We start from the raw sequence: 13,859 nt of genomic DNA, 5'->3' as shown, positions 1-13,859 counted from the left end.
GTTTAATGCAGCACAGACTTAAAAGTAGACACTAGATGGCAGTAAAAGCACATACCCAGCAGAGTCGTGTGTAGAGAGAGTTTCAGACAATCTCCTCAATGATTGGTCAAAAGGCACTCATGTGACGACAGGGCGCCATGACTGCTACCAACTTTGAGCTAGTGTCTGCGGCGCTTCCTCGTTACTTTATCAGCGTGTACAAATGCCCTGTTGTGCAGCATGGGGCTGCTTCAAAACCCAATGTTGTGTGTAATAGATGATAATGGTTCAATCAAGTTTGTCTAGGTCTAAAAGCACAGGCATTGCACGTACAGTAAGTGCAGGCAGCCACCACAGTTGACGTATTTCACACAAATGTCATGATTTCTCTGTGATTGTTGGTCCAAAGCTAATAAAGATTTTTGTCAAAATGAGGGTAAGAAGTTATTTTTTCAGGTGTTCTGTGTATTTTTTTTCTTTCAGGTGCGTGTTCGAGTGCCTGCTGGTCAGTAAACACGGCATGAATGCAGCAGCAGGGTTCATCAAACACGGCCTCAAAATTGTACTTTTACCAAATAAACGCATGGGTTATTGTTAGTTTATGAGCTGGAGTATGTTTACTTGGTAGAGTGGCCGTGCCAGCAATCGGAGGGTTGCTGGTTACTGGGGTTCAATCCCCACCTTCTACCATCCTAGTCACGTCCGTTGTGTCCTTGGGCAAGACACTTCACCCCTTGCTCCTGATGGCTGCTGGTTAGCGCTTTGCATGGCAGCTCCCGCCATCTGTGTGTGAATGTGTGTGTGAATGGGTGAATGTGGAAATACTGTCAAAGCGCTTTGAGTACCTTGAAGGTAGAAAAGCGCTATACAAGTATAAACCATTTATCTTTTATTTATTACTTGCCAACCTTGAGACCTCCGATTTACTAACCCCAGTACGCTATAGCCAACATTCACCAGGAGATGGCAACAGACAAACATAGATCACTCTATTACATTCCTCCCCTTTTAGAATTGTAGAAGTTACTCAAAAGAAATAAACAACCCAACCAAAAAAAGCAGCAGCTCAATTAAAAAACTGTACTTAAGCCACATTCTTTTTTTTTTTTAGTACTGAACTCTTAACCCTCATTTGTAAACAATAACATGCTTATTATACAAACAGTATTTGTACATCTTTAACACAGATTTTTATACTGTCTTCAGAGATTCAGTTTTTTTGGTGGTACTCGAAACCTTTCTGGGTACCTGCGGATCACTGGTGGAGTTTTTGTTGTGGGTGATCTGGGTTCTGATGATGGCAACTCAGCAGCCCTTGAATCTGGTTCAATGATGAGACTAGTTTGTGTCTGACTCACTGATGGTACTGGTGATGGAACTGAAACAGCACTGTCCAGTTGTACTGATGGCACATTTTCTGCAACTGGTGGAGACAAGATAACTGGCAGTCTCTCCATGTTTTCTCGCCATGGTAACATGTGATCCACATGCACATATATATATATATATATATATATATATATAGCTATAATTCACTGAAAGTGAAGTATTTTCTTATATATATATATATATATATATATATATATATATATATATATACATATATATATATATATATCAATCTATCTATCTATCTATCAAGAGGGACAGAGACAGCGCACAGTGCATGTGGATCACATGTTACCATGGCGAGAAAACATGGAGAGACTGCCAGTTATCTTGTCTCCACCAGTTGCAGGACTGTTGAAATCAATCTATGGCGCTCATTTTTGTTGCTAAATCACAGATGAGAGATTATCATCACACTTCAACATCTCTGACATGTAAAGGTCAGCATTGCTCATGCAAAATTAAACATGGTCAATATACGTTAGACATTGAATGATATTTAATTGTGATTAATCAAAATGAATCAACCATTTTATTGCCGTGAACAAAAACTAAATTGTATAGTTTAACTACCCTAGTTTTTATAGAACACAAACTTTGCATGCAAAACAACTTAAGCAATTTTCAGCCCGGTTTTGTGCGTAGGCAAGCTGTACAGATGAGGCCCCTGGTCCATAGAGGGTCAAATGGGACAATATTAAATACATATTTAAATAACGACTAAAATGTGTCATTCATTCATTATAATTGGAATTAAATACATATGTGTGTAATTAATTTATTGAATTCAAAAGGACATTTGATTTTTTTTAAATGTAATCAATTATTTCAATATTTTATTATCTTTTTAATCCGTTATTGATTTAATTATTTCATGATTTAATTAATTATTTCACGATTTAATTAATTATTTCACAATTTATTTTAGTATTTAATGAATGTATTTTATCGGTCGCACTCACCCATCAAAGTCAGAGGGCCGGGCTAACACCGAATCTAGTCCAATGATTGCTTTGGTCTGATGCCTGGAACTTTGCAGGTCTTTCATTGCGGCTATGGAGGATATACTCTTGCTTTTTCATAAAGTTGGTGGTAGATATGTTAGACCTCGGTGAGTATGTGAAAGTGAATGTAAAGTGAATGTAGAGGGATTTATTGACCAAGATATCCACCGCTTCTCTTGTGAAAGGTTCAACAGAGGGAAAGTGCCCATGAACCAACCAATCAAGTGTAGAGAACCGCCCACTTTCTTTTAATGGCTGAGTTTCACAGATAAATGAATTCATATAGCGCTGACCACAGGTTCATTAAAAAATTAAATAACTAATTTAATCATGAAATAAATAATACATTAGAAATAATGAAATCAGGAACTAATTAATTAAATGTTGAAAGTATTAATTAAATTATTAATAATTAAATTGACTAACATTAAATAAATGTGTGACACATTTAATAACACAGTTTTGCTTTCAATTATAATTAATTAACGACACATTTAAAAAAGTATTAAATTATTTTTGTTGTTGTCCCATTTGACCTTCCACACTGGTCTGCCAGAGAATAAGAAGACAAAGCAGGAGTGTTGCCAACTTAGTGACTTTCTCGCTATATCTAGCAAGTACACCCTCTGGATTTCCCCCCCAAAAGGCAAATAGCAACAAATAAAATATAATGAAGCGACTTTTGTCGACGCTTACATGAAAAAAGTATTAATCTTCTCGACGAGCGGCACGTTTTTTTTGCAGCCCATGTTTCATCCAAACGACCTACAGGCCACTTTGTCTCACTTGTGACATAAAGAAAAACACATAAAGTTAATTTGTAGACCAAAACATTTTTGTTTTGCTTTTCATGTTCTTACTAGGTTTTTGCAAATGTGTAACGTTCAATTATTATTTGCTATAATCATTTCACCATCATGTCATTGTACCCCTGCAATCCAACACCTTTAAACAAAAGATTGTAGTCCTGTGGGAATCACTCTCTTTGTACGTTAAAGACAACCAAATAGGCTCCAGCCCCACCGTGACCTCGAGAAGGACAAGCAGTAGAAAATGGATGGATGGAATAAAGAGAACCAAATGAAGCCCACATGAGCAAGCACTTGGCGACGGAGGCAAGGAAAAACCTCCTCTTGAGAAGAAAATATGAATAAAACTAAAAACATACATCACAACTAAGGTTACAGAAGCTTTTTATAGAGAATTTAAAGTAGTTTATTTATTAGACACCTCCCTCATGCTTGCTAACATTCATTTCCTAGAAATTCACCAATCAAATCTACTGTATGTGAATGTGTGAATTAGTGAATTATATTTATATATCGCTTTTTCTCTAGTGACTCAAAGCGCTTTACATAGTGAAACCCAATATCTAAGTTACATTTAAACCAGTGTGGGTGGCACTGGGAGCAAGTGGGTAAAGTGTCTTGCCCAAGGACACAACGGCAGTGACTAGGATGGCGGAAGCGGGGGATCGAACCTGCAACCCTCAAGTTGCTGGCACGGCCACTCTACCAACCGAGCTATACCGCCCCTGTGTCATATATATATAAAATATACAGTATGTGTCATAAAACAGGAGCCCCTGCAGCGTGAATTTGTCATCGTCTTTGCCCCCACAACACGATCACTACAATGACATAAACACACACGCACATTGAACATCATGCATGCGCTAACAGTTTCCTGGCTATCGCTGCCGCCCTGAACTGACACAACCTGCTAAAAATAAACACAAAACAAAACATGCACATGACACGTGGAAATTAGTCAAGCTTCCATCCTCTTCTCCCACCATAAACAACGATGGGAACATGAGCAAACACTACTTTCATAATATCTAGCCAAGAAAGAGAGAGAAAAAAATCAGTCAACACATCAAAGGTTATCATTCAACTGATTTAAACTATGAAGGGCCAAATGGGAAAACGGTAAATAAATAAATATTTAAATAATTACTGTGTCATTGAGCATCTGCCTCACAATACGAAGGTCCTGAGTAGTCTTGGGTTCAATCCCGGGCTCGGGATCTTTCTGTGTGGAGTTTGCATGTTCTCCCCGTGACTGCGTGGGTTCCCTCCGGGTACTCCGGCTTCCTCCCACCTCCAAAGACATGCACCTGGGGATAGGTTGATTGGCAACACTAAATTGGCCCTAGTGTGTGAATGTGAGTGTGAATGTTGTCTGTCTATCTGTGTTGGCCCTGTGATGAGGTGGCGACTTGTCCAGGGTGTACCCCGCCTTCCGCCCGATTGTAGCTGAGATAGGCTCCAGCGCCCCCCGCGACCCCAAAAGGGAATAAGCGGTAGAAAATGGATGGACGGATGGACTGTGTCATTGATTAATAATTGTAATTGTTGATTGCAGCTGAGATAGGCTCCAGCGCCCCCCGCGACCCCGAAGGGAATAAGCGGTAGAAAATGGATGGATGGATGGATGATTAATAATTACTTTTTGTTCATTTTCTTTACATTTTTTTTAAGCATAACAAAACCAAAAATAACTCTGCATCAGCGCAGTTCAAACAAAATAGCATCCTCAATACAATAACGTCATCTGAAAAAAACCCAATAGTAATATTTAAAAAAAAAAAGTAAATAAATAATGGTGTGTGTCCAAAAAGGAGCAGGAAGAAGCACAAGCCTTTAATGCCCTGCCGCATCACGCAGATATATTTTTTTTATCAACAACACAATACATATTGACCATATATAACAATATTTAGTATATAAATACATATTAATCTTGTATAACATTATTTAGTATAGAATTGCATATTAACCTTATATAACAATATTTAGTATATGATTACAGGATACATATTGTATATAATTACATCAAATACATACAGAGATTATTTAATATGAAACTACATTAAGTTATTTAATCACATAATTAATTGTAGTTTTCCTTATTAATGAATTAATCATCTATTGATTTCATACTTATTTAATGATTTAATTAACTATTGCCACATTTAATTAATGATTTACATATTTACTTATTTAATTTTGTCCCATTTGGCCATTGACAGCGCTTTATGAATAAATAATAAAATCAAGAATTAACTCAATGATGAAATAATGAAATGTCATTTTACATTAAATAAATGAATGCCAAATTCAATAATACATACATATATATATATATATATATATATATATATATATATATATATATATATATATATATATATATATACCTGTACATGTCCCAAGAGGGACAAGCCATAGAAAATGGATGGATTGTGATTTGTTTTATTTTATTGAATATCATCTACTGAAGAGATTGAATATCATCAAGTACCTCGGAGTCTTGTTCACGAGTGAGGGAAGAGTGGATCGTGAGATCGACAGGCGGATCGGTGCGGCGTCTTCAGTAATGCGGACGCTGTATCGATCCGTTGTGGTGAAGAAGGAGCTTAGCCGGAAGGCAAAGCTCTCAATTTACCGGTCGATCTACGTTCCCATCCTCACCTATGGTCATGAGCTTTGGGTTATGACCGAAAGGACAAGATCACGGGTACAAGCGGTCGAAATGAGTTTCCTCCGCCGGGTGGCGGGGCTCTCCCTTAAAGATAGGGTGAGAAACTCTGTCATCCGGGAGGAGCCAGATTAGGTGGTTCGGGCATCTGGTCAGGATGCCACCCGAACTCCTCCCTTGGGAGGTGTTTCGGGCACGTCCGACCGGGGAAGACCCAGGACACGTTGGAAAAACTATCTCTCCCGGCTGGCCTTGGATCCCCCGGGAGGAGCTGGACGAAGTGGCTGGGGAGAGGGAAGTCTGGGCTTCCCTGGTTAGGCTGCTTCCACCGTGACCCGACCTCGGATAAGCGGAAGAAGATGGATGGATGGATGGATGGATGAATATCATCACCTAATATACATATATGGCTTTGAACAAAATTTAAATGAACCATTCTCGGAATTGTCTTTTTTGCACACACTATCATTCTGTAAATTCTCGTTCTCAAAAACACACTTTTTATTTAATTAAAAATCTTTATTTAATCATTATCTTATATTATTTTCATCTTCGAATATTTGGTATAATTACTTTAATTAGTTTTTTTATGTTTGTTACTTTGAACAAAATAATCATGAGTAACTGAATAACTTTTTTTTTCTTTTTTGCATTAAAAACAACACCTACCCCTTTGGAGATCTGGATGTCCATCATAAAAAAGTGCACGTGCTTCTCTCCTTTATTCAATGCAAGCTTCTTGGTTACCACGGCGACAAGCATTGCGGTGCAGGCTACACCCTGAAACACAAACGTTGTCCATTAGTAAAATACACTCTACCGAAAGCATCAACAAATATTTCGAGCGACACAGCAACACAGAACTGATGTCCCTCCTCATACCTCTTATGGTTTTGTCTAATAAATCATAACGTTATATTTACACAGAGGGTCGAGTATAGTTAAACACGAGGCTGTTTAGCACTATAACAGTGCAGGTTTCCTCTGAAAATAGCTGGCTGCTATTGCTGGGCATCAGTTGGACAGAATGATGGAAAAGATTAAGATGGACTATGAAACAAAAATAGACACACACACCAGACAGTAACACAAACACAAACACACGTCATCGGACAATGCTCAAACCCACAAATATTAACAAAAACATGTTTTACCTTTTTTCTCTTCAGACTGCATCAGAAAAAGAAAGGAAAGAGTAAGATCCAGCATGAAGGAAGTGTTTTTGATTTTAACACATCTAATGATATATTTTTTTAATGTTACCAGGGACTTTCCTAAAAATTACACAGTCGTCCCCCTTCTACGGCTGTTAATTGGTTGAACTGGATAAACACATTTCTGCGAAGTAAGAATCATTAATTATAAGTCAAATATTTTCATAAAAACCTGTTTACGACCTTCTAAAGAAATTTTTCAACATTATTAGAGCCCTCTCGACATGAAATAACGCACTTTAGTCACCTTTACACGCTTTTAATCCAATATAGTAATGCTGCCTGAGGCTGAGCCAATCCGTGGCCACAATACTGAACAGCGTGCTTTGATAGGTTTTGTCTCCTCTAGTGGCCAATACTACTGTAATGTTGATATTTTTACATTTTCAGCCATTCTTATGCTTGAAGATGCTTTATTTATGAAGTGAATTAATTAACTCATATTATCTTTTGCAAATGGTGAATGTTTATATTCATCTTGGAGAAAGCCAACCACCATGTTTAAGTAAATAGTAGCATTTCAGTTTTGGCACATAATAGCATAGGGCCCTTTAGTACTGACATTTGTGTGTGGATTGGACTAGTTCTCGTGGGAGAAAAGGCAATAAAATTGGACTTTGGTATGCCAAGGTGATGGCTCTATCCGTGAGAAGAGACTACATGTTTAGCCTAATGACAGCATCTAAGATATGACCGGCATCTGTTTTCTTTTCAGGTAACTTAGACACAAAAATCCTCTTTATGGCCAGGATGCGCTCTCCTGACTTAGCACACACACACACACACACACACACACACACACACACACACACACACACACACACACACACACACACAGACAGGAGGTAGGAATATAAAACTGATTGCTTGACTTCTCCAAGTTAGGAGTCCTTAATTTTTGACCCGACCTCCTCCAGGAACTGCGGTCCCGCATAATGACGCTCACTTGTAATAAATAAAGTTTTGGTTCAGTAAAGCGTCTCCGACGTCTCTTTTGATCCAGCCGCACTGCCGTGTCACCCTTCTGTCCAGACGAGGATGACAAGACCAGAAATACACATCAATTTAGAACCAAAAAAATGCTTCAAGGAAATATCCCCCAAAAAATTGCGATATGGAGAAACCGCGATATTTGAAGCGCGATGTGAAGAGGGACGACTGAAAAATATTTTGTGTGAACACTTTGAGGACAGCCTTTTTACGTTTCCAGTACACAGAGCAATGTCCATAACGACATGCTTGGACGTGTTTGGTGTTGAAAAAAGTCGTAACGTAACACCTTTAGTATGACCTCGAACAAACATGGTGAGCCACCAGGCACTCGCTCGGGTACCAGTGACCTATGACCCCAGAGACACGCTTCAAAACCTTGTCCAAAGTCTTCTGAGAAAAGTTGGTGAACCATGACGTTTGTAGTGACCAGGTGTCCCAATACTTTTGTCCTTCAGCCGCCATGAAAAATCAACCACACACAATGACAATGAGGCTGGAAGTAATGCTCCTGTGGGGCGGTATAGCTCGGTTGGTAGAGCGGCCGTGCCAGCAACTTGAGGGTTGCAGGTTCGATCCCCGCTTCCGCCATCCTAGTCACTGCCGTTGTGTCCTTGGGCAAGACACTTTACCCACCTGCTCCCAGTGCCACCCACACTGGTTTAAAAATATAAATTAGATATTGGGTTTCACAATGTAAAGCGCTTTGAGTCACTTGAGAAAAACGCTAGATAAATATAATTCACTTCACTTCACTTCACACTTAAGTGCTGACTGAGCACTTTTCCTCCATCTTGCAGGTGCAAGCAGTCACGCTGACTCCCACCAGCGCTCCGCAGGGACAACAACGTGTATCTTTTTCCAAGTTGTGGTGGGCACAGGTTGGCACACCCTGTAGTTGTGGTGCTGCCAATGGCAATAAAAGCCCCTAAAAATGGACGGGATGGAGAGCTTTGCCTTATAAGGGTAGAGACTTATAAAAAGCAAGGGGCGATGGAGGCATAGAAAAGATTGTTTCCCGCTGTACTACAGAGGTGTTCCAGCCAGACTTATTCCCACAACACATAACTTCTCTCACACTGTTCAGCTTATGCCCTGCTTGTTTTATCCTTTGAATCCTGTGACAACTAAGTCAAACTTCACTACAACTGTATGCCACAGTATATAAAATGCAACGTGAGATATTACTGTATGGGCTATTCCACTGAATCTCTTCCATTTGCGTCCTCACAAAATACAAATGTATAAAGGCTCCATAAAATTAACTGTAATTCTATTAATTTTTTTAATTATGCAAAAGGGCCCAACACATGAATCTGATTGCACATTCATCACAAGGGCCGCCCCTCCTTAAAGGGGAACTGCACTTTTTTGGGAAGTTTGCCTATCGTTCAAATTCATTACGAAATACAAGACGATGGATGGTTGTTGTTTTTTTCCATTCTAAATATTAACATGTGTGTGAATGCCTTGTGGTATTAAATGTGATCAGAAGTCTGCTTACAATGGAGTCTATGGGAGCTAGGGCTGTGAATCTTTGGGTGTCCCACGATTCGATTCAATATCAATTCTTGGGGTCACGATTCGATTCAAAATCGATTTTTTTTTTTCAAATCAACACGATTCTCGATTCAAAAACGATTTTTTCCCCGATTCAAAACAATTCTCTATTCATTCAATACATAGGATTTCAGCAGGATCTACCCCAGTCTGCTGACATGCAAGCAGAGTAGTAGATTTTTGTAAAACGCTTTTATAATTGTAAAGGACAATGTTTTATCAACTGATTGTAATAATGTAAATTTGTTTTAACTATTAAATGAACCAAAAATATGACTTATTTTATCTTTGTGAAAATATTGGACACAGTGTGTTGTCAAGCTTATGAGATGCGATGCAAGTGTAAGCCACTGTGACACTATTGTTCTTTTTTTATTATTTTTATAAATGTCTAATGATAATGTCAATGAGGGATTTTTAATCACTGCTATGTTGAAATTGTAACTAATATTGATACTGTTGTTGATAATATTCATTTTTATTTCACTACTTTTGGTTTGTTCTGTGTCGTGTTTGTGTCTCCTCTCAATTGCTCTGTTTATTGCGGTTCTGAGTGTTGCTGGGTCGGGTTTGGTTTTGGAATTGTTGCATTGTTATGGTATTGCTGTGTATTGTTTTGTTGGATTGATTAATAAACAAATAAAAAGTTTTTTTTTTAAATATTTAAAATAAATAAATAAAAAATAAAAAATTATATTTTTTAAAAATGAGAATCGATTCTGAATCGCACAACGTGAGAATGGCGATTCGAATTCGAATCGATTTTTTCCCACACCCCGAATGGGAGCCGCGCTATTCTGCCTATAAAGCCCATAAAAAATATGCAAACACCTCCATTAGGGTTTTATATACAGTACATGATGTAAGTATATATGTAATGTAGTAACGGGCAAATTTATAATAACATTTAATATTTACGTATTTTGATCATCTAAGAATACACAGCGAATTAATTCTCCATCACTGATTATTACTCACTGCAGACTTTATGAGAGCTAACAAATAATAAAAATAAAAAAAATAAAAAAAACATCACTTACTGTACAAGGCCTGCTGTTATTAGGATGCTGACTGATAGAATGTTCATATATTCCCATTTAGGTGAAAAATGACTTATAATCCTCACAAAGAAACGGGGTGGGGGTCAGTGGGGACCAAGAGTCTTTTCGTGTCGGTCTCGAAATTTTTGGGTCCTGAATGTCGATCAAAGTGTCCCAACTTGTCAGAATAACTACTCAGACTCCTTCTGTCCAGGTTAGATGAATGATTTATGATCTATAATAAACTTACAGGGAGTGAGAAAGCAGCAGACCACTCGATGATGTAAACATAGGGACACACAGTAGTGATCATGTTGCCGCTATAAAAAGTTTGTCTGCGTTAGCGCTTATAATAACAATATCACTTATACTTGGTTAATACTCAAGTCTTGAAATAGCAATGTAGTATTGTTGGCGCTTTTTGAATTTTTGGATGTTATGGGTGGAATAGAGGACCTCCCATTGACTCTGCTATATTTATTTAATATTTAGAATGCATTGGAAGAAAATCCATCCGTTATCATTTCTTTCATAATGACAGGCAAAATTCCAAAAAAAAAGTGCACTTCCCCTTTAAGTGTAGTTCTCTCGCGTTATGCTTAGGGCCCCACGATCCGTGTCAATTTATGAATGACGGAGTGCTTCATATGAAAACAAAATTCCCATTGCAGACCCGCTGGCTCCCGTGAAGCACCCTGTAAGTGCCCCTCACAAAATACATAGTGTTTGGATTGAAACTTGATCAAAGTAGAGTTGGGAAAATAAAATAAAAATTCTGATGGTGTTAAAATGTGTTTTTTTTCCCAATTAATTTGGTTTTGTTATGTTCTGGTATGTCAGCAGGCAATGTGACCCCAGGATGCAGAGACAGCAGTGATGTGCAGGTAGGTCTATTTAATATTAGGCACTAGGGTTGCCAAATGATAAAAACATTTAATAAGATTAATCACGTTTTTCAATTTGGATTCATCATTATTAATCACAGGTTATTAATCACTTCCATAATTCAAATCAACTTAAAAAAAGAGCCCAATATTTGGACAAAAATAAGTTCAAATCTCAGCACAGTCCCGTTACCGTAATTGCTTTTAAATGTTCTTTGATTACATTTAAAATTAAACAATTTTGAATCACTGTAATGTGCTTCTTGACAAGATGATATTAGCCTAAATTATTTATTTATTGCAATATTTCATGTATTTACTATTCTATGCTAAAAACTTACTCATATTACTTTCAGTCCTGTCACTAACAATAAGTTATCTTTGGCTTAGAACTGAAACGACGTGGTCGCATCGTGATGCGGGTGTGGTTCTCCCAAGGATGCAGACGGCTTCGGACACAGCTTGCAGGTAGGAAAATGATTTATTTTAAATATAAATCATATGATGAATAAACAAAAGACATGCACGTAGCACAAAAGGCAAAACAAAAGGACTAGCGTGGGAGCTAGCAGGAAAAAATAGCATAGCATGAAATATAAGTAGTCGTTAACAGTTGTATGGGAACAAACTAGGAAGCCAGACCGAGTGAGGCCAGGGCAAAGACTAAATAGCCCTCTGATTAGTGCCCGGGCAACAGGTGCGCGTCCCGAACACTAACCAGAGGCAGGTGAAAGTAATCAGTTGACATGGCAACTGAACACAAACAAAATCAAGGTGCTGAAAACATGTGACTCAAACATAAACAAACTATGATCCGGGCAGCGGATCGTAACAGTACCCCCCCCTTAAAGGACAGATTCCAGATGTCCCTTGACACGAAATAAAACTAGAACCCAAAAAACAAGAAACAGTTCAAGAGTCCAGGGAAGGTGGAGGGAGGATTTGGTGGTGGGTCGCCAGGCCACGTGTCCCCGAATCCACCGGGGAAGAGTCAGGTGGCGGCGGCGAGTGGAACGCCGCTGCCGCAGGCGAGGCGGGCGACCACGGAAAGGCCACATTCGTGGCTGCCGAGAAGGTGTGCGTGAGTGGCGCCAGAAGTTCAGCAGCCGCAGAGTTCTAAGTCTATGTCTCGGGTGTCGCTGCTGTTTGCGCCACAGGCGTCCATACAGAAACCTCAGAGAGCGCCGCTTGCGCAGCCAGACCACTCGAGGTCGCTGAGACGACGATGAGGGCGAGGAAGGTGGCGGCGTCCTGGAAAAGCCCACCGGAGACGAGGAGAGAGCAGACGTCGCCGTGGAAGCAGGAGGAGTCGTCGTCGCCGTGGAGGCAGGAGGAGACGTCGTCGCCGTGGAGGCAGGAGGAGACGTCGTCGCCGTGGAGGCAGGAGGAGACGTCGTCGCCGTGGAGGCAGGAGGAGACGTCGTCGCCGTGGAGGCAGGTGCAGGTTCTGGTACCAGCCGTGGAGCAGGTGCAGGTTCTGGTACCAGCCGTGGAGCCGGCGCTGGTGTGGGTACCAGCCGTGGAGCCGGCGCTGGTGTGGGTACCAGCCGTGGAGCCGGCGCTGGTGTGGGTACCAGCCGTGGAGCCGGCGCTGGTGTGGGTACCAGCCGTGGAGCCGGCGCTGGTGTGGGTACCAGCCGTGGAGCCGGCGCTGGTGTGGGAACCAGCCTTGGAGCCGGCGCTGGTGTGGGAAGCAGCCTTGGAGGTGGCGCTGGTGTGGGAAGCAGCCTTGGAGGTGGCGCTGGTGTGGGAAGCAGCCTTGGAGGTGGCGCTGGTGTGGGAACCAGCCTTGGAGGTGGCGCTGGTGTGGGAACCAGCCTTGGAGCCGGCGCTGGTGTGGGAACCAGCCTTGGAGCCGGCGCTGGTGTGGGAACCAGCCTTGGAGCCGGCGCTGGTGTGAGAACCAGCCGTGGAACTTGGCATGGTGGAGCTTGGCGTGGTGGAGGTACAGGAGACGAAGCTTGGTGTGTCAGCCGAGGTGCAGGAACAGGCGCTAGCCGAGGTGCAGCAGGAGGTGGCCTAGCTGGCGGTTGTGGCTTAGCAGGCCAAAGGACTGGTGGCGGTGGCCGTGCAGGAGGTTGCGGCTTAGCACGCTGAAAGTCTGGTGGCGGTGGCCGTGCAGGGGGTTGCGGCTTAGCACGCCGAAAAACTGGTGGCGGTGGTCGTGCAGGAGGTTGACGCTTAGCACGCCAAAAAACTGGTGGCGGTGGCCGTGCAGGTGGTTGCGGCTTAGTACGCCGAAAGACTGGTGGCGGTGGTCGTGCAGGAGGTTGCCGCTTAGCACGCCAAAAAACTGGTGGCGGTGGCCGTGCAGGT

General features: G+C 41.0%; 1 protein-coding gene across 2 annotated transcripts in view; it reads right to left on the bottom strand.

Moving 5' to 3' along the window:
• Positions 1 to 13,859, bottom strand: part of kcnn4 (potassium intermediate/small conductance calcium-activated channel, subfamily N, member 4) — a 69,829-nt gene that overhangs the window by 10,745 nt on the left and 45,225 nt on the right. Inside the window, exon 5 of one of the 2 annotated variants that reach the window (XM_061952383.1) lies at positions 6,525 to 6,635. The exons of the other annotated variant lie outside the window; for it this stretch is intronic. Within the exon in view, the coding sequence (XP_061808367.1) occupies positions 6,525 to 6,635 (111 nt within the window). The remainder of the gene's footprint in view (positions 1 to 6,524; positions 6,636 to 13,859) is intronic. 2 annotated transcript variants of the gene reach the window in all.

This window comes from Nerophis lumbriciformis, linkage group LG04 (genome assembly GCF_033978685.3).
Source record: "Nerophis lumbriciformis linkage group LG04, RoL_Nlum_v2.1, whole genome shotgun sequence".
In the NCBI taxonomy this organism is placed as follows: Eukaryota; Metazoa; Chordata; class Actinopteri; order Syngnathiformes; family Syngnathidae; genus Nerophis; species Nerophis lumbriciformis.
This window is presented reverse-complemented; position numbering and strand designations above follow the sequence as displayed.